The 24,812-nt window shown below is 41.3% G+C and overlaps 1 protein-coding gene across 8 annotated transcripts in view; it reads right to left on the bottom strand.

Annotated features, from left to right (window-relative positions):
* Positions 1 to 1,227: 1,227 nt before the first annotated feature.
* Positions 1,228 to 24,812, bottom strand: part of LOC112457268 (alanine aminotransferase 2-like) — a 36,182-nt gene continuing 12,597 nt past the window's right edge. For 3 of the 8 annotated variants that reach the window (XM_025020200.1, XM_025020194.1, XM_025020197.1), the window contains 5 exons: positions 20,431 to 20,763; positions 19,390 to 19,834; positions 4,333 to 4,344; positions 1,971 to 2,239; positions 1,228 to 1,883 (listed from right to left, as the gene is read on the bottom strand). In XM_025020200.1, coding sequence (XP_024875968.1) covers positions 1,605 to 1,883; positions 1,971 to 2,239; positions 4,333 to 4,344; positions 19,390 to 19,834; positions 20,431 to 20,706 — 1,281 coding nt within the window. In that variant the 5' untranslated portion in view covers positions 20,707 to 20,763 and the 3' untranslated portion in view covers positions 1,228 to 1,604. The remainder of the gene's footprint in view (positions 1,884 to 1,970; positions 2,240 to 4,332; positions 4,345 to 19,389; positions 19,835 to 20,430; positions 20,764 to 24,812) is intronic. The other 5 variants (XM_025020198.1, XM_025020199.1, XM_025020195.1 and 2 more) reach the window with 4 other exon arrangements.

The raw sequence follows: 24,812 nt of genomic DNA, 5'->3' as shown, positions 1-24,812 counted from the left end.
TCCTTTCACATTAAGGCAAAATCAGTGCTTTATTATTTTTCTTCTCTGCAAAACTTTTTCGTATACCTTTGCGAATTAACAATAATCAATTTAGAACTTACAATTAGAGTAAGTGAATGAAAGAGAGAAGATATTGTACGTACAACAGAGTTTTATTTTGTACAGTCGCCGCCAATTATTCCTTTCCTGGGATAAAGGGGGAACATAAGAATACCTCAGGAAAGGAATCATTGGCGGCGACTGTACATGTGTGGCGGTCTACTCCACTTGTGGTACACGCCCATGCGGTAAATCTACGGTACCTGTATTACCGGCGGCTACTTTGCATCGACGCCGCTAAGCGCCGCATCACCTGTACCGTTTCGCGTATTTCAGATTCAGCCACGATCTATATATAAAGGGACCCCCTACGAGACCAAAACAGATTTTCTTGGGCGCTAAACGCCTATGGCAGCAGCACGTGAATGCTCACCGACACTAGGCGCTTGGACGCCCTCGGCAGTATAGCACACGATTGCTTGCTGCCTTCCTAGGCGCTCGGTCGCCCGCCGACTTCTCGGCGCCAATCGCCCCAGCAGCAGCGCGTGGACGCTCGCTGACTCCCAAACGCATGGACGCCCACGGCAATGGCGCACGGTCACCCACCGACTTCCTAGGCGCCAGACGCTTCCCGCAGTAGCGCTTAGATGCTCGCCGACTCCCAGACGCACGGACGCCCACGGCAATGGCGCACGGTCGCCCGCCGACTTCCTCGGCGTAAGGATGCCTCCGGCAGTAGCACGTGGACGCTCACCGACTTCTTAGATGCACGGACACCTTCGGCAGCCACGAAAGCCAGCCCAAGGAAGGAAGGAATAAACGCGGCCATGCAGACCAAACGAAGAGGCTGATTTTAAGCAAAATGACATTAAAGACACTGACACAATAACACGTGTATATAGTGTAAATATACGTTAATTGTTTAAAATGCAAACATGTGTCACCTTCCTTTCTACCCCTTTGCGATTCACAATCTATGGGCCAACTCCTACTCACGCATTATGGATAAGTTAGAATAAGGTAGATAACCGATAAATATAAAAGTAGTAACGCCCATATATGTGTTGTAGAGTTGCAAATGATAAAAAAAGAACTTGAAAAAAAAAAAAATTATTTTACGGAAAAAAATTAGGTTGTGTGTGGGAATTAAGAACAATTAAGGAATCGCGTGAAAAGAAAAACGGCAGCCTGACTGCAACAATAGTCAATCTTTTTTCTTGCTGACTATTACATAATATCGACCGTTGTTAGATAACTACTAGATATTTACAGGTATTCTTCAGCAATAATTTACATTTACATTTACATATTACATTTACATGCAACAAATTTAGAGTTTTTTAACGATTTTTTACACAACTCATAACAACATCGAATGTGATAACTGTCTCTCAGTAATAAGTTATTAATCGTAATAAAAATAATCACGTTTGCGATGCGTTTGGACTGGCAAACAGTCCTCACGCAAATATGCACAGCGCCACAATATGCACAGACGGTCATTTTTTATTATTTCCTATTTCTATTTTATATAATCTCAATTTTCCCAATTAGAAATATATTATTTAACTGTATTCTTTAAGAAATTTGATGTGGAATTGCTTTAGTGTTTCGAGCATTGTTTTGATTTTCTCTTTTTGCGGCAATATTGTGGTCCGGAAATGGTATGTGCCGGGTTTCTGGCCGAAGCCCGAGCCTGGGATCACGCAAATTCCGGTGCTCTCTAATAATTTGAACGCATAGAAAACGTCTGGTTCTTGGCCCTTCGCTTGTGCATCCTCAATCGCCTTCGGCGGCAGCTCGAAGCGCGGAAACACGTACATTGCACCCATCGCCGGATTTGCCTAAAAAGAAAAGACAAAGATAAAAAAAAATTTCTACATTGTAGAAATGATCGAGCGCAGCTTTTGTTTTTACGAAAGGACAGTCACCTTATATCCTGGAATACTATTGAGCATATCGACTATGAGGTGCGATCTCTCTGCCAAGGAGCGTAGCGTTTCGTTCTTCTCTTTCTGGAATTGCTCGTACGATGGCTCGTTCGGTCGCGGCGGATTCACCACAACGTCCATCATGACCTGGCCGAGCACGGTAGGACACAGCATCACGGAAATCGATTTCAACAGCACCTTCATCACTTTCGGATCCATGTTGATGATTTCGGTGTAACCACCGCGGATTCCGCACTCGCCCATATATCCTAAAAGTAAAATTTGTTAGCACAAAATGTTTCCTGAATTTCGAGAAACCTTTTTCAGAAAAAGGTAAAAAAAGGCGCCAAGTACAAGCGCAATGTATGTTGTAAATCCAAAAATCTTAAATGGTAGTAGCTTTATTTCCGGTGCTCTCTAACAAAATAATTCACAAAATTGCGTTACCTAAATCAACCCAAGTGATATGTATTTCAAAAAAAGATGTGAAATCTTTAAATTGCGCCAATTACAAAAATATATAATATTCACCAAAAGTATGACAACCCCTAAATATTTAAAAAGTTTCAAGTAACGCATTAAATAGTAATATTAGTGTGACTACAAATAACTTTGTTAAGGCCAAGTAAAAATAACTTTAAAATTTTTTAATAGTAACTTCTATTTTTGATTGCATATTCTTATCGCTTACCTCGAGAGCTTTTCAAAACACTATAATAAAGTATTTTTCAATTAAATACTTTTCAAGTTATGGAGCTTGAAAGCTACGATACCGCCGGCATCAGCGTTACTCAAGATGTACCGCGTGGAGGTTGCACGGTCGGATTTATACTAGCAGAGCTAGTGTAAATAACAATACTTTTGTGATTGAAGTTCTTGATTACTAATTATTTTACATAATTTTAATTTAAATTGAGTTTAAGTACAAATGTTTTTCGGAATTGTAAATAAAGTCGTTCAATTACAAATACATTTTGAAATTGTAATTAAACTCAAATTTTATTACAATTAAAAAAGTAAAAAAAGTAATTATTATTTACATTTTCTTAAATTACAAATTTTACAACCTTGATTTACATTTTTTTGTGTGTTTGAGTGTTTTAGAGTAAATTCTGAAAGTGGTTTTCATTGACTTCTTGACAGTATGCCAATCTCTGATAGAACGCAGAAATAGCTCTACGATTTTAAAACAACCTGTCTTCGAAGCGCGGATCGAGCTCGCGGTTGGCCGGGGTTCGAAGGAGGTGCGGAGAAGCAGACGGAGAGCGAGGTTGGCGAAATGAAGGCGCGTTTCGGTTACAAGAAACGAATCAAATTTATTCTATGATTATTTACAGTTTGCGCTCGCGGCATTTACATAGGTCGATGCATGCGAGGCGACGTTGGTTTGGTCGCGGGCGGCGCGGGGTAACTCGCGGTATGTGCGGGGCGGAGCCGCTGCTTTTGGTATTCGCGCGGACCGAATCGCGTGACGGCAGGTATCGGCACGGGCGGCGCCGGTTTTCCCGGCTGGCGCGGCCCGGAGCGCGGAAAAATGGCGCGAAGCGCGGCGGCGATATGAATCGCGAAGCGTGGATAACGCGGCGGAAGCGGGTCGTCGGCCGAGACACACTCGGCGAGGGCAGAGAGTGCCGGAGGCGCTCTACCGTCTTGTCCGGACAGGCTTCGGGTGATTTGGAAGAGGAGAAGCTGGTCCTTCGCCGAGACACACTCGGTGAAGACAGAGAATGCCGGAGGCGCTCTACCTTCGTATCTGGACGGCTTCGAATGATTCGTATGGGAGCGAAAGGCTGGTCGCTAGCCGAGACACACTCGGCGAAGACAGAGAATGCCGGAGGCGCTCTAACTTTCGTTCGGATTAGCTTTCGTGCGGGAATTCCGGATCGGTGTTGTCTGGAAGACGGATGGTCGGAAAATCGCGTCTTGTGCCGGCGACGCCGGGCTTTTATACGCGTCGCAGCGGCGTCGCGGCGGCGTCGCGGCGTGGTGGGGGTAGCGACGGCGATCGCGAGCGCCGGGCTGGTGCGGCGGAACGATCGGGGATCGCGGCGCCCCGACGCCGTAATCGTGTTCGGCGGTCTTCGGCCGTCTTCGGCAACGCTCGGCGCGGTGAAGCGGTTGCCGCGTTTAAGTCCCTTCGCGGACTTTCTAACGTATGCGATGATTATAAAATATGCTGGGCACATCGTGCCCGTTCTTCACCCCGCGGTTGGTCGGCGGGGTGGCCTCGGCGTGATGTTCCTGCCGGAACGATGCAGGTTTGGGGGTGCATCGTTACAATTTGATTCAGCATTAAGACTGCTTCATCCCTATTCGCTGCTTCAATTTTTGGATATTTTGAGGTTTTGTTTCGTAAACTTACTCTGTATGTGCGCTGAAAAAGACAAATTTGAGAAAATCAAAAGCGAGAGCAAAAAGTTGAACTTAGCAAATAATGATTCGAGTCAACGCGAATTACCGGCGCGGGAAACGTGAGAATGCCTATGAGTATAATGGCAAGATAGAAACGAACATAAATTTTGAAAAGGTGTATTACGTGTCAGACTTACGTACTAATCTGTTGTCGGTATCGAAGATTACGGATCGCAAGTATGAGGTGATTTGCGTGAGAAATATGCGACAGTGACGAACAAAGACGGTAGAATGATCTTTCGCGCGGACAAAATAGGAAATTTGTATTACGCTCGAAAAGGGCGCGAGCCGGTGAATAACGGAAACACAGTGCTGGTAGTAAACCACGCGAGGAGTGAGATAGATGCGTGACATCAGAGGCTCGGGCATTTAAATTAACGCGATTTAAAAAGTATAGCGAAAAGCGGTGTAGTTTACGGGTTTTTAAAAGGCAACGAGACAATGTCAAAGTGTGAAGTGTGCGTTCGCGAAAAACAAACTTGTCTTCCATTTTCGCAAAGTGAAGGAAACCAAACGAAGCATTTACTGGAAATTGTGCATTTCGATGTGTGTGGCCCGCTGCGAAGTGCGTCATTTTCGTGTACAAAATATTTTGTAACATTTATCGATGATAAATCACGGTGGTGCAAGATATACTTCATCAAAAACAAGAGTGACGTGTTGAGCGTATTCAAATTGTTCAAGGCAACGACAGAGACATCAACCGGCCGAAAAATCAAGGCGCTACAATCAGACAATGGTAAGAAGTATTGTAACAAGGAATTCGATCAATTTTTAAACAAAAACGGCATTACGAGGCGGTTATCGGCACCGCATACTCCTCAGCAGAACGGTGTAGCGGAAAGAAAAAATAGAACGCTAGTTGAAATGGCAAGATGTATGATGCGTCAAGCAGGTGTCCCTCCGACATTTTAGGCCGAGGCAGTAAACACGGCGTGTTATATAAGAAATCGGTGCATAACTAAATCGTTAAACGGACAAATACCTTACAAATTGTGGAAAAAAAAGACTCCCACAGTAACATATTTTAAAACATTCGGTTTGATAGTGTTCGCGTTAGATAAAAGCACTAAGCACTCAGCGTAGTAAATTTGATTCGAGATCGGTAGAAGGTATTTTTGTAGGGTACTCAGACGAATCAAAGGCGTATCGTGTGTGGATACCAAAATTGCGGAAGGTAATCGTAAGTCGCGACGTTCAATTTTTGGAGAAATCAGCATTTGATCGCGAGTACCAGGAGTTCCTCGAAGAAAGGGAGGAAGACATGCCGAGTACCAAAACTGAAATCAAAATAAAAAGCCGAGAAGGATCGGGAACACATGAACGGGATCGAGAGACAACGAAAGACGAAACTGAAAGCGAAACAGAAAAGCACCATCCGGAAATGTCTGGAACGCGTAAACAAAGGGCAGAACGTGATACTTACTGCGTTTACAACCGCCGAAGCGTGGAAAAAAACGACCAATATTGTTACGTTCCGGATCAGTAGAAAGACCAAAGAAAATATACCAGCCGGCGACGAACAACGATGAAAAAGGAGACGATGGAGAGGACAGCGAGTCATCCGATGACGAAGGTTTACCCGGAGAAAATTTAGGCGACGACGATACATTTCTGGAGTGCAACATGTTATCAACACGGGATGCGGTGACGTGCCGGGAAGCGAATAAAAGTGATGGTGCTGAAGCCTGGAGAATGGCATTAGAAGGCAAATATTTAGCACAAATCCGAAACGGCACATGGGAGGTTGAGCCTAGACCACGAAATCGAAAGGTAATTGGAAACAAATTAGTTTTTCAAAGAAATCGGGCCAATCACAAAAAAGAAGGTACGCCTTGTGGCGAAGGGCTGCTCGCAACGACCAGGGGAGGATTTTCACGAAAGGACCCCGCACACATCACAGGAAAAATTGGCCATCCGTCGAATTTGCTGAAATTTTAGTATGATGTAGTTCATGTCGTCCTGATCAAAAGTCATAATGTCAAAAGTCATAAAGAATGGACAGTTTCCGAGATACGTGAGGTCAAAGGTGAATAATAATGCCTTATTCGAAAATTCTATTCTTTGTGCATATCCGCACGTGAGCAATGTTGTTGTGTGCGTATGTGCCATTCTATGTGTATGTGTGTGAGCCTAGCCTGGTTTAATACATGGCAATAGTAATATGGCAATATGGCCACCTACGAAACTAATGCACGGATCGAGATCAAACTTGGCCAGCATGTTCACCGTCAAAAAAGGGTTTTATTTTTATTTAAGCATGCGTACCATGAGCATATTACCCTCACTGACGTTATATTGCCATCTGATCTCATACTCTCCGGTGTGACACAATGGCAGAGTTTCAGGATTGGTGATAGCTAATAAAGATAAGATCGGTTGATGATCCAGCCAATGAAGGCAAGATCGGTTGGTGATCCAGCCAATGAAGACAAGATCGGTTGGTGATCCAGCCAATGAAGGCAAGATCGGTTGGTGAACCAGCCAATGAAGGCAAAATCGGTTGGTGATCCAGCAAATGAAGGCAAGACCGGTTAGTAATCCAGCCAATAAAGGCAAGATCGGTTAGTGATCCAGCCAATAAAAGCAAGATCGGTTAGTAATCCAGCCATTGAAGGCAATATCGGTTGGTGATCCAGTCGAGGTATTGCTGCTACATTACAAACAAAGCAATTAATTTGATTTCGATTGCGATTTGCCATTTTAAGTAGTAGAAATAATGTTTGGAATCCACCAATGTCTTGTCACTTATATATTTTAAAATAAAAAATCTGAATGGTAGATAAAATAATTATTCACCGTTGCTAACAAAACACGGAATATTTATAGGATAAAAGCAGTTACGCGTACGTAAAGTATGTTATAATAATATTCAAATGATATTAAAATAGTACAAAGAAAAATAGTACATAAAATAATACAAAGAAGTACCAAATGGTTGTATCTGTCTGAATTATCAACTAAAGCTTTTCCTATGCTCGTCACATACAGTGCTGTGAAATAGTGGAACGTAAAATCTTCCATTTCTTGATATGGGATGCCCCCTCCAGTGGATACGAAATGCTAGCACTACATGCGTAGCATATCGGTGTAGCAAAACTCGCTGAAGTAAGATTCGGCTTCAAATAACTAAGCGAGCCGATTCTTGACAACTCGATCTACGAAGCTACGTTCACATACAAATACACATACATATGCAGAATAGCACATACGCACACAACGACACTGCTCACGTGCGGATATACACAAAGAATATAATTTTCGAATAAGGCACTATTATTGACTTTTGACCTCCCGTATCTCGAAAACTGTCCATTCTTTGACCTCGGGTCCATTATGACTTTTGATCAGAACGACATAAACTACATCATACTAAAATTTCAGCAAATTTTACAGATGGCTAATTTTCCCTGTGATATGTGCGGGGTCCTATTCTTATCCGGTGGCAAGATCATCATCCATTCGACTTCTAGCAGCCATATTGGCGGAGCTGGGGTTACAGATTCACTAAATGGATGTAGTAGCGGCATACCTCAACGGCGAATTGAAAGAAAAAGTATATATGGAGATACCTGAACAATTACAAGAAGTACTGTTAAAGATTAAGGCCGGAAAACGTGTCGGTTCGAGCAAAGAAATAAATCGCAAAAACGACGTGATACGAACTGCGAAACGTTGGATGCGATGGAACAAAACCAGGACAACGTATGTCTACTGAAAAAGGCCCTCTACGGATTGAAGCAGTCAGGGCGACAATGGTACCGGCGTCTCGTATCGAAGCTAAAACAGCTGGGCATGAAACAAACCGGTCAAGACCAATGTATCTTTACATCATCAAGGAAAAATGGTCGGTTTATGATGATCGTAATCTACGTTGATGATATCTTGATCGCTACGAACGATACTGGCTTAACAAAGTAAAAAAAATCGTTATCCGAATCCTTTGTAATAAAAGACCTCGGACGCGTAAATCAGTGCCTTGAAATCAAATTCCGGCAGAGCAAAAACAATTATAGTGTCATTTTGAGCCAACAAAAATACACAGAAGCTATCCTTGAACGTTTCGGCATGCAGGATTGTAAACCTGCGAAAACCCCTATCGACACGAACAAGCAATTGATGAAACCAACGAGGGTAAACGGAAGGATAATGAGTCAATACCCATATCAACGTCTCATATTGGAGCACTTATGTATCTGGCAGTGACTACTAGACCTGATATCGCGTACGCAGTAAATTTCATAAGCCAATTTAATACCAATTATTATTCAACGGAGCATTGGGTGGCAGCCAAGAGGATCCTCCGATATCTGAGGGGCACCATGAATCATGGCATTATGTACGAAATATCAGGCATACCGTTATATGGAGTGGTCGACGCGGACTGGGGCGCCAACATGGTCGATAGGCGATTATATTCTGGGTATGCGTTTATACTCGCAGGAGCGGCAGTGTGCTGGGAAGCTAGGAAAGAAGAGAGAGAGAGAGAGAGAGAGAGAGAGAGATTAACAAAAAAAGTTTCGAAAATATAGCAGTTATTTTAAGTACTGAGAGGCATAAACGACTAATATTACGTTTTTCTTTAAAGCAGAGAATACTTTATTTCGCGAGAAAGTCGCTGCGTTACCAAAACACAACATTTAAAGCAGTAAATTGTTGATAAATTGAAGTCTTTTTGTTAAAGCAGAAAATACTTTATTTTGCGAAAAAATCGCTGCTTTACCAAAACACAACATTTAAAGCAGTAAATCGTTGATCACTAACCTACATAAGTTAGTTGACGCGCTTTAAAAGTATTTAAGTGTTTAAAGCGCGTCAACTAACCTATATATGCACCTATATATGCTCTATTTTCCAAACTTTTTTTGTTAATAACTTTTTAACGAATAGCGAGCGACGGCTAAAACCTTTTGAAGGTCACTCGGGGTCATGACCTTGACAACATATATCAAGGTCATTGAAATCGGTGAGGTCGCCAAACTTTTTTTTGTTAATAACTTTTTAATAAAAAACGAGCGACGGCTAAAATCTTCTGAAGGTCACTCAGGAGGGTGACCTTGACAACATATGTCAAGGTCAAGGTCATCGGAGGTGTTTCCCCTAAACTGCATAATTACCTAAGTTAATACCGATCAGAGATACACTCTTTGAAAAATTAGAAAAATGTACGAAATGGCTTTGTTTCATTCGATTTTTCGACGTCCTAAGGCATCTCCCTGTGATGACGGATAATAAACTACTTGAATATATCAATTGAAGTACTTTATACAAATAAATTTGTTACTACTGATCCAGCTAATTGCAAGTTTCTGGATGCGAGTCTGGGATATTCAAAATAATTGATTGTAGAATATTCTGATCCTCTAACAATAATTTATTATTTTAGCAAAGTTTCGTTGTTAGAGACGCGAGGGTTCTAAAATAGACAGGGTTCTTTGTGGCAAATCCAATTATCAATAAAGTGAAACGTGATATAAAATAATGTAAAATCTCATAAAGTGAGAGAATGTAAATGTAATGTTTTATTATAAAACAATAAATATTTTAAAATTAAAAAATCTTCCTATACTTATCTTCCCGATAAATCATGTAATGGTCATCACCTGCGATGATGTTTAAAACTTCCAAAGAACTTTGTTCCCAATTGCAAATAACACTTAATATAATACTAAAAAGCAACGTACATTAAAATATGTTTAACGCATTACAAAATTTTTTTGCTTTTTTACTTAACTTTTGCATATACTTACAATAGATTGGGCAGTAAAAATAATCAATAACTCAATAACATAAATGTTTTATCGTTTATAGATCTTCACAAGTTCGAATTCCATTTCAACGATGACAAAATCTAGTTTCCTGTTCATATTTTTTATTGTTTCTATCGTATATCGACTGATATCTTTCGGGAGATCGTATCTCAAAAACTGTCACTTTACAGGATTCGTAAATTTTTGTTTTGTTGATAAGCAACAAACAAGATAGTTCGCTTTACTGTTCAAAAGTATAGTGATTTGGAGTTAAAAAATACAGCTTTATTGTTTAATTTGATATTATTCGTGGGAAACAAACGCAAAAACGCAATTTTTATAGATACGACGCACTTCAAAATTGTAATCAAATGAACAAGATACGACATATTTATTTTTAAATAACATTTATTATTGTCATTTAAAAATAAATATGTCGTATCTTGTTTATTTGATTATAATTTTGAAATGCAAATTTGTCGTATCTAAAAATACGAGAAAATACGAGAAAATTTTGACAACTATAATTCATTTTTGTTAATCTATTTCAAGATAGGATGTAGACACTTAGCTTCGGGGTTGCCTGACCGAGCGTTTAAGTCGTTCTCCAGAAAATCGATTTTCTCTAGATTTTTTTAAAACTGTGAATATACGTTAATTTTTTAGATGTGCTTTATGCGATAGTATAAATTTCAATACCTCTTGCGGTATTATTTAATAAACATCGAGATACTGAGTTTCAAAATTTCAACTTTTAACATGTAATTCCTATTCCGAACTATTGTAAAATAAGAGACATTATAATAAATTGTGAAAAAAGTTTTTTCTAAATGTTTTTGAAAAATTAGTATATGATGTTCCATAAAAATAGAATAAATAATTGCACGCGATTTGATGAATTTTTCGCTCGGTTCAGAGTGATAGAAGAGAAGAGGCGTCAGTTACTTGGCAACGCCGCATGAGTTCTTACGCGTGAAGTTAATTTCTTATTTTTTATAGATGTTATTATATAATATTTTGTATACATATAAACATCTTTTTAAGCACGAATACAAGTTGAGCACGATTGGAGCCGGAGAACGTCCTTAAGCAGAAAAATCGAAAATTGTGTAAAATCGATCTCGAATTGTGTAAGATACGACCTCCCGAAAGATATCAGTTGATATGTGAAAAATATATGTATTTCTTGATTAAATTAATAAATTAAAATTTAAGAAATTAATAATAAAATAAAAATTAATTTTATAAACTGAAATTTAAAATATTAGATATTAATTAAAATTTAAAGAGAAATAAAAATTATAGTCAATAATTTTATAAACTATAAATTAAAAATATTTCCGTAACATTCTTTGCAGTGTGTGTGTGGAGATGGGTATAGTATCGGTATTGTTAAATTGATTATATCAATTTAATTATGTGATTGTACGTTTCAGTTTCAGACTGCGTTTCAAGATTGAAAGTACGGCGCGTGTAATTGACGAAGCGAAAGAATATACTTTTAAAATTCACACGAAAAATTGTTACTATATAGGTGAACAAAATTCAGCCTGACCGTATTTGGCAGTTTAATTTGATGAAAATATTAATTTTATGAAATTACCAAGAAAATTATATAAAAGTTTATTTTTGAAATTTTAATTAATATACAAACATGAAACTTTCCTACACGACGGTATAAATAATAAATATAATTAATTGAATAAGTTTATTAAAGAAGCATCGCGAATTAAAATATTTATCCTTTATTTGTTCTTAAAAGAAATTTCTCATGTCATTTATGATTAAAAATATATAATTGATGCATGATTATTAACACCGAGATTAACACAGAATCTTATTGCGTCAAGAAGTTGCAACTATAATACATATACCATTCAGAATTTATGAATTATTTTTTAATTATGTATTTGAAATTAAGGGTTTTTTTTTAATATTAATCGCAATATTAATTGGATGGCAAAGTTAATTAAAAATAGCGGATATTCAAAATAAAAATGATACAATTTTTACTTTTGACATCCCGCCGCTATATGGCTCCGACATTTTTAATTTATCAACTGAATTTAACATCAGATTAATATTTAGCAACCTAAAAAACTCTTAAATTTGAATAACAAAAAATTTCATAGTTTCTTAATTAATCGTCTATGCGTAAGTCGCAACTTTGATGCAATAGACTATGTTAATCATCAATATCTTTTTAACTACAATTGACATAACAAATTTTTTTTAAGGGCTGAAAGTCCTAACAATTAATTAACATACTTAATTTTGATTGCAAAATATAACTTGTCTAACACGTCACGCGGAGTTCTCGGCTTAGGGATCAGTGCTCTGATTCTACAACTATTAACAACAATTCGTTATCATTATATTGTCGTTGCGCAGCTTTTTTATCATATATATATTATATCTGCACAGCGATAATATAACAATGATAACGAAACTGTAGTTATAAGAGTTACAGCGACTTCGTCCGAAAATGACCTGCTTTATCAAGAACGTAGTTACTGCATTGGCCGCTACACGGTATGGCGCTGAAACCAGTGAGAAATGCTGGTCTCATCTCAACCCGGACCTTTGGCTATCTGTCTATTAATCTGTGGTGAAACGTAACATTTACGGAGCAGAGGACATAGTGGAATTGATCAAGAGAAAGGACTGGCCTAAAATTGGAGTGGTATACAAATTCATTAAACAGATAGGAAGGATTATTTAACAAGTACTGCGTTAATCAGATCAACACTAAAGCAAACGGTTTGCAATATTGGTAGGTTATGTTGTCTGCAACATGTCAGCAACATGACAGCAATGAATGATTCATCGTTTCATCTTGAGCATCATGATGCAAACATGACGGCAACAACACATATATAATGATTTCCATCCGTTATTGTGTATATGTCATCAAGCTATGAAGTTTTTTAATTGTATCTCGTTGCTAACGAAGTGTTGACAATATGAAATTGTTACAAATCCTTCACAAATTGATACTGTCACGTTGCAATCAATTTGCTGTTAATAGAAATACAATTCATATGAGTATGTGATGACTATTATTCTCTAGACGGCGCCAGCTTGATGATATCCTTAGACAGCGCCAGTTTACCAATCTTACCAATCTACCTTATTATCATATATCCACTGTTTGTAAAGAGTTCTAGAGAGATCAAAGTTTGTAATAAAGACGTTAACATCGTACTAAAAAGCACTTTACGATTATTCCGATAATACCCTCGCTACATATTGGTGACCCCGACAAGGAACATCGCATCGCAGCAAGATGATAACACGTTCGCCACCGAAGTCGACGCCCGTGGAAAATACAGCAGCGATTTCAAATCAGCACGAAGATACCGCTCAAGGAACGCACGATGAAACCGCTCGAGGAACGCAAGGTGAGACCGACCATCGCCTACCAGGCCAAGAAGAACAACAATTAGCGGTAATTAAGGCTCGCCAAATTACATTGCCGCTTTTCTACAAACAAAATCCACGCTTATGGTTTGCACAAATCGAGTTGGCATTTTTAAACAATAGTATTACTTCCGATATAAGTAAATTTCGACAACTAGCCACTCAGCTTTCTGGGGGAAGTTTTAGATAGCGTATCGGATATAATCCTCACACCTCCTCAAGACGGGAAATATGAAGCCCTTAAAAGAAGGATAATAGCATCCTACAATGAAGGAGATGAAAGACGACTTCGCCGCCTTCTTCGCGGTAATGAGATGGGCGACGAAAGACGGCCTATCTTCATCGACTTAGAAATTTAGCCACAGGCCAATGTAGTGAGCCGGTATACGATCTCTCTTTGTAGAACAACTGCCTGATCAAATACGTATTATTTTAGCAATCTCCGATACACAAGATTTAGCATGTCTAGCAGAAATGGCAGACAGAGCAATGGACGTCATAAAACCGTCCGTTTTAGCCGTATCCACCACGGGAGACACGCCTACCAAAAACAACGCTAAAGGTAAGTCCGCACATACAAGTTCTACAGATGCACTCACATTACAGATCGAAGCTCTGTCCAAGAAATTAGAAAAGAAATTTCAGCCCTGCCGGTCACGCTCACGAAGCCGGGGGCGACAACCGACCGGACGCTCACCAGCACGAGCCATTAAAGGTCAACCTACCCTCCCATGTTACTACCACAGAAAGTTTGGTACCGAGGCCCGCAACTGTCGAGAGCCCTGCGGGTGGCCAAAAGCGCAAGAGAAACAGGAAAACTAAGACAGGCCCCGCGGATCGAGGCGACCTCGGGTCCAGGAAATACGCAAAACCGCCTCGCCATCCAGGATACAAATTCGGGAACGAGGTTTTTAATCGACACGGGCGCGGATGTCTCCGTTCTACCCAAGAAGTCGCTAATCCGACGTGCAACTTCAACAAATCTTAAGATTTATGCAGCAAACGGCACTGCGATCAATACGTACGGCGTTAAAACTCTTACATTAAAGTTATCATTACGCAGATCTTTTAAATGGGAATTCCTAGTAGCTGACGTTCAACAAGCAATAATTGGAGCCGATTTCCTGAAACACCATAACCTCTTAGTGGACTTACATGGCCGTCGTCTTATTGATGGAACAACGAAGCTCAAAGTTGATGGAGACTTAACTCCGTGTTGCACACCATTACTTTCAACCATCAGTAACGATAACCCATGTAGTGATCTCTTACGAGAATTCAGCAGCGTCACTCGATCGTCCAGCAAAAACTCAAGAACCTAAACACGCAGTTTAACATCATATCATTACAGAAGGTCTGCCCGTCGCTGAACGAGCCCGCCGCCTCTCACCGACTCGTGCAAAGGCCGCACGCCTCGAATTCGAACGTATGCTACACGAAGGCATTTGTAAACCATCCTCTAGTCCTTGGGCCAGCCCTCTCCATATGGTACGGAAGAAGAATGGCAGATGGAGACTATGTGGCGACTACCGCCGCGTAAATAAGAAAACACGACCGGATAGATACCTTATCCCTCATATACACGATTTTGCACATCGCCTACGAGGATGCAGAGTATTTACTGTATTAGACTTAGTTAAAGCTTTTCATCAAATTCCTATAGCACCGGAAGATCAGCAGAAAACCGCAATAATAACACCTTTTGGCCTTTTCCAGTACAAACAAATGAATTTCGAATTATGTAATGCCGCACAATCGTTTCAGAGGCTAATGGACACAGTCCTTAGAGGATTAGAATACGTCTTTTGTTACATAGACGATATTATCATCGCATCGAAGACGCCACAGCAGCACAGAGAACACCTCCGCGAAGTTCTTAAAAGACTATAGGAGCACGGACTGTTTATCAACCTCGAAAAATGCACATTTGGCGCATCGGAAGTTCAATACCTCGGACATTTAATCAACAGCGAGGGAATAACTACTCTCAAAGACAAAGTCGCTGCGATTATCGATTACCCAAAGCCACGAACAATAATGGAGCTACGCAGATTTTTTGGATTAATAAATTTTTATCGCAGATTCGTCAAGGATGCCGCCATTACTCAAGCGCCTCTTAATGCACTAATCAAAAGATCCACTAAACGAGACAAACGTCCAATATCTTGGCCGAAGCAGAACGCGCGTTTGACGAATGCAAACAACAGCTCGCAAATGCATCCCTCTTGGCTCACCCCAGCGAAGACGGATCGATAATCCTGTGCACAGACGCATCGAATACAACTATAGAAGTAACTCTACAGCAAGTACAAGAAGGTAAACGCGTACCTCTAGGATTTTACTCACGAAAATTATCCGAGGCACAAAAAAGTTTAGTAATGATCGCGAACTACTCGCAATTTACAACAGCATTAAATTCTTTCGTTATATGCTGGAAGGACGCGAATGTATTATTGCAACCGACCATAAACTATTAACCTATGCGTTCGACCAAAAGTCTGATAAAGCTTCACCGCTTCAATTTGCTTCAATTATGTCATTTAGATTACATTGGTCAATTTTCTACTAAAATCGTGTATTTACCTGGAGTAGATAACACTGCCGCAGATGCATTATCTCGCATTCAAGCTATTAGTATGCCTGTAATAGTCTCCACCGAAGACATAGCAGACGCACAAGCTGAAGATCAAGAGTTACAATCCCTATTACAATCTCAAACTAATTTAAAACTACGCAAATTACGCTTAGACAATACCGAACGTGCAATCTACTGCGATATCTCTGGTGATGACGTTCGTCCGTACATTCCTCAATCTCTCCGAAGGAAGATTTTTGATAACACTTATCGTGTATCACATCCGGGAATTCGTGCCACTAAGCAATGCATCACGCGAAAATTTGTCTGGCCCGATATTAACAAAAATATAACTCACTGGGTCAAAACATGCCTTGCTTGCCAACGCGCAAAAATCCAGCGTTACAAGCGTAACATCTCTGAACATATTAAAGTTTCTGACACAAGATTTTATCACGTACACCTTGACATTGTTGGACCTCTGCCCGTATCTCGCGGTTACAGGTACTGCCTCACAGCCATCGATAGATTTACCCGTTGGCCGGAAGCGACGCCCTTAGCAGATATAACAGCTGATACTATCGTCACGGCATTTTATGCTACATGGGTTGCCCGTTTTGGAGCTCCAGCCTTAATTACGACGGATCGTGGATCTCAATTCGAGTCTGCACTATTTGAAGCCTTAACCAGATTACTGGGAGCAAAAAAAGAGTAAGAACAACACCATACCATCCAGCATCCAACGGTGCCATAGAACGGTTCCACCGCTCTTTAAAAGCAGCCATTCGTACCCACGCAAACATCGAATGGGTAGACGTTTTGCCTAAGGTACTACTAGGATTACGAGCCAGCTTGAAGAAAGATATTAAAACTAGCGCAGCTGAGTTAGTATACGGAACACCACTTCGACTCCCAGCGGAATACTTCGTCGACGAAGATCCATCACCAGATCCTCAAGTCTTTATAGAACGTCTGCGCCAACATATGCGCAAAGTCCGCCCCGAGCCAGCAGCTCACCACAACAAGCCCAAAGCGTTCGCTCTCAAGAATCTGTATTCGTGCTCGCACGTGTTTATTCGTGTTGGAGGCATCAAGAGGCTATTAGATCAACCGTATGTAGGTCCGTACAAAGTGATAGAACGAATTTCTGACAACGTGTTCAAGATCAATATAAAAGGAGAACCAGCAACTATTTCTACAGAACAATTGAAACCAGCTTATTTTAAAATTCTTCCGACAACACCGGAAGAGATGAACACCTCTTCACCAGCAATCCCAGGTACCTCATCAACATTGAAAACCTATCCAGCTCCGAAGACTAAGAAAACTGTCAGTTTCAGAACATAAGTTCCTGAAGATTATTAAGAAGGGGGGTAGTGTGGTGACTATTCCCTAGACGGCGGCGCCAGCTTGATGATATTCCTAGACAGCGCCAGTTTACCAATCTTACCAATCTACCTTATTATCATATATTCACTGTTTGTAAAGAGTTCTAGAGAGATCGAAGTTTGTAATAAAGACGTTAACATCGTACTAAAGAGCACTCTTACGATTATTCCGATAATACCCTCGCTATATACAAGTTCAACCCGACAACCATAATGCTATCTCACCTTGTCCCGAGTTTGTCAAAATTAGTTGCATTAACGACAAGCTGCTTGTTGGCAACATGGCAGCAAACACAGCATTTGGCTATCTGGGCAGAATATCTATCACGCGGCGATGGTCACGACTGTCACTATTTATTTCTAGGTTATAACTGACTTACGTTTACGCGAGCGTTACTTCTGTAGTAACTTACGATAATTCACTCGTTTACACAGAATAAATTATCGTAAGTTATACCACAAAACTCCGTTTACGTGAAGAAATTATCATAAGTTACTATAAAAGTAATGCTCGCGTAAACATAGCTTGACAGCGCGTTAAACCGGCTGAACGCACTATCTGCACTGAGCGCAGAACGCACACGTACATACATGTACTGCAGTGCACGGTCTGCATGGGCATCACTGCCCTTTCGTGTCAAAAATAGAAAAGTGACACACCAGCCGCCATTTTTGTCCAACGACGACGATGACGACGTAAACGTTTTTTAAATAAAAATTTCCACATTTGGACTTTGCATCGCAATATCTCCGCTTGTAGGGCACGTAACGGAAATATAAAGACACTTTTATTATATTTTGGTCCAAGCTACCCATTAAGCCATATCCATTTAGAACTTGATCCGTTCACTGGTCAGATCTCAAAATCTCGGATACTCGCAACTCGTAGCGTCGTCGCGTCACAAATGATCCACGGTGCGGTCTCGCTTAGCGTATACTTAGCGCGAGACACTACCGTGTTTCTTGATTCATGAATTCATAACTTGATAACCAAGATTAATTATGTCTTCTCAAATCGAATATTGACATTTCAACTAATTGAAAAGAAAATATAAACTTGTGAATGTAATTTAACCCCTTGACTATCAATAATAGAAATATCCGCAAAAACACTGGCCAGGACTGTTCATGATGGAAAAATCCGCACATTCAAGAAAAAATACTTTTAATGGAGCAATTTGAACAGGGCCCTATATCTATATGTTTGTGGAGTTACTGAAATCAAAATTGCGAAATTTAAAATAGCGGTCTATATGTTTGTGGGGTTGCTGAAGTCAAATCTAAAATTAAAATTGCGAAATTTAAAATGACGGACTAAAAATAAAATTGTTCAATTTGCATAAAAATTTATATTTAAAAGTTTTTAAAGTTGATTTAAAATTTAAAATATAAATTCAAGAATTTAAAATGGCAAATTTAATATAATAAGCAAAAAGTTCATAATATAGTTTAATTGCATAAAATGTTTTGAAGAGTTTTTAGCTCGGTTTTTAGAGCCGCTCATTCCGTTTTTAAAATTAAAATTTATTAATTTCAAATGACGGACTTATTATGACGGCAAAATAATTTCAAATATCGCTTAATTTGCATAAAAATTAATTTATAAAAATTTTTATAAACTTTTCCGTTATTTTAAATTTTGAAATGTTGACCTCAAATTTAGATTTAGCGACTCAAAAAACTTCCAGAAAGCATTTTTATATAATTTCATTCAACTCTTTTGTTAGAAGTATTTTCAGTCTATCAGCATTTTTTTCGCCTAACAACCAAGGGGTTACGAATTCAATGTCCCTTAAAGTGCCAAAAGTCTAACGTTCGAAATAAATTGCGACTCCTAACGAGTTATATTCCTGATTCCATCTTTTCTCACGCACCTTTCGAGATTGACATAAACGACGCGAGTTCCATCTTCGAATACGGCTCGCCCATCTCTGTCATGACTTTCTTGAAAGAATGGAACGCGCTATCCTTGTCGTATATGTTGTCTTGATAGACCTCGTCGGCCAGCAGAAACAGGTGATGTTTATGAGCGAAGTGGATGACGTCTTCGATGTTCTTGCGAGTCAATACTTGACCTGTTGGATTACCGGGATTGATCACTACTAGCACTCGAGGATTACACGTATCCTTGACCTCTCCTAGTGCTCGTTCTAGCTCGTTGATTTGCAGCGACCACTTGTTGTCCTCATCCAGATAGTATCCAATCTGGGCGAGACCAAACTCCGCCAGAGTTGCCGAGAACAAAGGATACTGTGGAATCGGGATCATTACGCCGGATGGCTTATCATCGATCCTTTCGTTGAATAGCCTTAGGAATGACTAAAAAGGAAAAATTTTAAAGACAAGGTTGCGATGAAAAAAGACAAAATATAGCACTAATAGTTAGTATCCCATCAGTTTGTCCAAAATACCAGAATTTGCCAATTTCAATTTTATATACTGTGTATTGCGTCAAAATCACTCTCTAATATATAGATATGTAAATAATATATGTGCTATTCTCATAAAATAACTTTATATTTTTTATTATTATATAGAAAAAAAGATAGATATTGACAAAAGGGGACCCAGCTCTTATAATCTTGATCTTGACATATTATAGGGATTACCCACTTGAATAATCTTCAGGAAGTTTTAGCCGTCGATCGGTCTGAAGGTTACTTAAGAGAGTGACCTGTATAATATATGTCAAGGTTAAAGTCATAGGAACTGAACCCCCTTTTGTCAATATTTACCGAGAAAAATAGTAACAAGATTGCAAAACTTTTCAACTTTTTTTTACTTAAAATTGATTTTCACTTTGATATCTGACAATCTATTTTTCAGAACGTTACTAAATAACTAGATTGTTTCCAAATGATTGCTTCTAATTTCGAATAACAAAAAAACAAGAAAAATGCTTCGAGTTTGCGTACTTTGATACCGTCGGAAGCACCGTTCGAGAGAATGATATTGTGGTAATCGCAGGGGATACCGCCATCGCGTTCCTGGATATATCGTGCAACATCTTTGCGAACACGCTCGATGCCGGCCGATTCCGAGTATGCGCCCACGCTGCCTCCCTTGCAGCCCTCCAGGACCATCCGAGCGCGAGCCTTCGCGTCCTCCGGGTAGCTTGGATCGTTCAACAGATTCGGCGAGACAGTTAGAGTGAGCACCTGCCGTAGAAACGTAATGGGTTGCTGGCCCATTGCGTGGGCATCACCCCCAGTTGATTTCGTCACCTCTTTAAAGGGTTTTTTAACACCCTATAAAGAGAAATGATCTTAATTTCAATCGCGCGATCTTCGTATTTATTTTTCAAATATTTCCAAGTGACTACACGGAGAGAAAAATCTTACCACTGTGGTAGAGCGCCTTCTATGCATAAAAAACAGTAGCGCTGCCTTGCATCGAACGCATAAATTTGTCCGTTTAAGGCAAGGATAATATCCTACTTCACAGGGACAGCGTTTCGTGTCCGATAAGCAATAACTTCATACAGATATCGTATGAAAACGGTTATGCTTGTAATGCAAAAAGTTCATGTCACCACAGGGATGAAATAGGATATTATCCTTGCCTTAAACGGACAAATTCATGCGTTTGATGCAAGGCAGCGCTACATGCTTTTTATGCATGGGAGGCGCTCATACCATAGAGGTAAGATTTTTCTCTCCGTGAGAGATATGACGTTCTTGCGTTCAAAGCAAAGCAGCTGACATGCGCTGTTGGTAAGAACTGCAACTTCCCAAGCATGCCGTTAACAGCGTACACGCATGAAGATTTCACTAATATAGTAGGGATATCTCTTGTACTCGAAACGCGTTATTTCTTACTATAGGAGTATATATGATTTTTGCTAGTGACGTATGCGGAGAAGTTATGCGTTATAAGCATGGCTCTCCATGCCACAGAGGTAAAATTTTTCTTTCCGTGTATAAACTACATAAATCGGATTTTTGTTGAAACAAAAAAAGGTGAAATTCTTTATTATTTATTCAAATCTTTGAAGCGATTCTCATTTCTGATTGCTTACAATTTAAATAACTTAGTGTTTATGTTTCAACTGTTGTTTCTGAGAAAAATCGATACCTCAATATACATTATCACGTCTTTTTACTCGGTAATTACGCCCGAGACGCAAAACGGATCAAAAGAGAAGATGAGAAGAGAAGGATGACGGGCCTTTCCAACGGGTTTCTCGCACAATCTGACAATTATACTCAGAATCAAAGTTGAGCGCCAGACGCGTAAGCTCGCGTTCACGTACCAAAATCGCGAAAACCCGAAAATAAACACGAAAACGTAATTAGTCAGACGTGCGAGAAATCGGCCAGTTTGACCTAACGGCTGTGGGCGAGGTTGATAATGGGCAGCGCAAAAATTCGGTGAGGTGACAGTTAAGCAACATTCAGATATTTAATAATAATCAGTAACAATGTTTATTATGATTAAGAAACATAGTGAAATTAGGTGTCAACGAGGAAGAATTTAGCGAATTAAATGATTGAGTAGTGGAAGTTACATAGCAATCTAAACTAAATAATTGAATAATAGAATTCGTAAAATTACATCAATAAATTAATAAAAAATTGAACAAGAGAGTTAACAGAACTTTGTATGAAATCGCGGTAAACCGTAATGATATAACTGAATCGAAATTATTCTGATACAATCGAACCAAATACAATTAGATACTGACTCGAATTAACATCGCAAAAAAAAAAGTAAACGCGAATTACATAATAGAACTTAATACTAGACATGAAATATAGTTAAGTGGAAGAAATGCTGCGCCACGCTCGACGCGCAAGGATGCAATATTCGGAATCGCGAAAGGGTTCTGTTGCCAAGATACTATATGCTCCCCCCCAGGGGTCAGTGGCGACTCTTGGGACCTCTTAGGGGCTCTTGGGAGGCGTCACTGATACCGGTTTGGCGAACCCGGGGTACCCGAGCTCGGGCAGGCTAGGCTCGTCAGACACGGAAGCCAACCAGCCTAGAGGAAGGACACCCCAAAATCAAACCAATTCTTTTTGTATAATATGGCGGATAAAAAAAAGAAAAGGTCCCAGAGTGATTGGACACTCAGAGGTCGGCGAAAGGGGTGAGTATTGTCCCAGCCATCTCTTTTGTCGTTATCGAACGATGGGCCATCCGCTGGGTTGGGGGCGAGCCCGGCGGAGGAACTGCCGATCGCCGCCAAAAATGCAAGGTGGTACTCCGAAAGGTAGAAACTCACTCCTCCGGAGGGGACAAGAGGGTGTTTTTCGAGGGGGAAAGTGAAAAGGAGAGAGCGCACCCGGTCAAGCGTGCGGGACTTAAACCCCCTCCGATTCTGTCGGAGGAGGAAGAGGAGTCATGGGCGGAGGAACTCCGAAATAAGGACATAATCTCCCTTTATAGGGAGAATAGGGCGGCGTTGACTAGGTTGATGCAGATGGAGACTACGCCTGAGGCCATTCAGGACCAGAGGAGGATCTTCTTCTTTACGAAGAAGATTGGACTGAGGGCACTGGATGCACTTTCCGAGGTAGAAAAGGGGACTAAAAAGGAGGCTAAATCTGGAGAAAGATTTAGGCAGTTAGAGGAGAAGAGATCCGCCCTTGCTAAGAGGGTGGAGGCTCTCGAGATGAAGCTCCTGACGGAAAGGAGCGAGTCTGGCGTGGAGATATGCGAGGTTTCCGCATAGACGGAGTTGGTGCCGTGGAAGACGTCGGTGAAAAACGGCTCCACGCAGATGCGAACATACGCACGCGAGAGAAGAAGGACGCTCTCTGCCTCCGTGGGAAAAGACTCCCCCATGGAGGTGGAGATAGTGCCATTGATGTCGGTACGCGGGGTTGCCGTACAAGCGGAACCGGAACCACAAGAGCCTGTGGTTGAGAGGAGGACGGATGTCTTAGTTTTTGTGGCGGGCGTTCGGGGGTTAGCTCTCGGGTCAAGACCCTTGAACGCAAATTGGAGGGCTTCATGACGGAGATGCGGTTTCTCATAAAGCAGAAAGAGGGCATTCCCCTCCGCCAGGAGGATTGATGAGGGGAGCGCTATTCGGAGTGGCGGAGCCTCTAGAGGCCCGCTTTCCCTCGTGCAAATAAGCCGGGGGGTCGCAGGTCTCTTGGAACAGGGAAGAGTTGTGGGGCAAGGTGCCCCCTCCTCCTTCGATGGATGGGGAAACCAGTCAGAGTCGGGCCAAGGGGAAGATAGTGCCTGCTTTCCCCAAAAGGGCGGTCGTGGCGTTGACCGTGGCACGGTGCACCGCCCCGGGAGATCGCAGCGATGCTTGCTATCGCTGTGGTGCGAGATCCCACCGGGCCAGTTTCTGCGATGTGGGGGTCCCAAGACGTCCACTTTGCGTGGACTTGAAGCTCCCGGCGGAGCACCGGCTGAGGGGGGGGCGGGGTATACCCGCCGCGCACGGAGGGGTTGTGGAGGACAGGGGTCGCCGACTAACTCGGCCTTTAGCCGGGCGGCGGTTCCTTCTTCCCTACTGATCGAGGTTGACATGTGCGAGGAAAAGCGCCCGGCCATTTAATGTTAAGCGTTGCGGGCTGGGGGGGCTCGGGCGGGGTTCCCTACGGGCCCTGTCATTTGCGTCTCCCCTGGTCCGCGGAGGGTAGGGGTCCGAGCTACGGAGGTGGCGAGAAACGCCTCCAACGCTCTGACCACACCTGCCCTCTATAGGAGGGCGCGAGGAGGAGAGGGGCCTACCACTTGGTGATGATTACCCCTCTCCTTTCTCGCTCGGGGGGCGTGCGTGTGGTCGGGGACTACCACACGCCCGCTGCAAACATAGCATCTTTGGAGGGAGGAATGGCGGGTAGAGGTGATATCACCTACTCGCCACAAGTTAGCTCAGCCCGGTCAAGGCAAGGAAGAGGGAAGGATTTATAACCTCCTCTTTTTCGGGAAAATTGCCCCTTCAGGGCAAGGCGTGGGGGGGCTCACGGATGATATCAGTGCGTTTCTCGGGGTCCCTGCTACATAGCGCGGCAAGGGACATCCGTAGAAGTTTTAGCTGGTAGGTCATGCATGCAGTATCGTGGCGATGTGCATGCAGGGAATCCGACACTCTGTCTGCCTCTCCCCGGTAGCCGGGGGGTCTTCCTCTACTATTGGGCAAACCGGGCAACCAGGATCCCAGTAGTAGAAAATTTCTCCTGCGTTAAAAAAAAGATACTATCCCGAGTAGAAATTTATCCGCATCCCATATTTAATGCTGGCCCCGTATGGACATTACTAAGGCATCCAAAATAAGGACTTGTCAAACTCAAACCTATTTAGGACCTATATAGTTAGAACTTAGTTTTTGTTT

The sequence above is a fragment of the Temnothorax curvispinosus genome, unplaced genomic scaffold (assembly GCF_003070985.1).
Source record: "Temnothorax curvispinosus isolate PA1 unplaced genomic scaffold, ASM307098v1 QBEX01007701.1, whole genome shotgun sequence".
Lineage (NCBI taxonomy): Eukaryota > Metazoa > Arthropoda > Insecta > Hymenoptera > Formicidae > Temnothorax > Temnothorax curvispinosus.
Note: the sequence above shows the minus strand (reverse complement) of the source record. Positions and strands in the feature narration are given on the sequence as shown.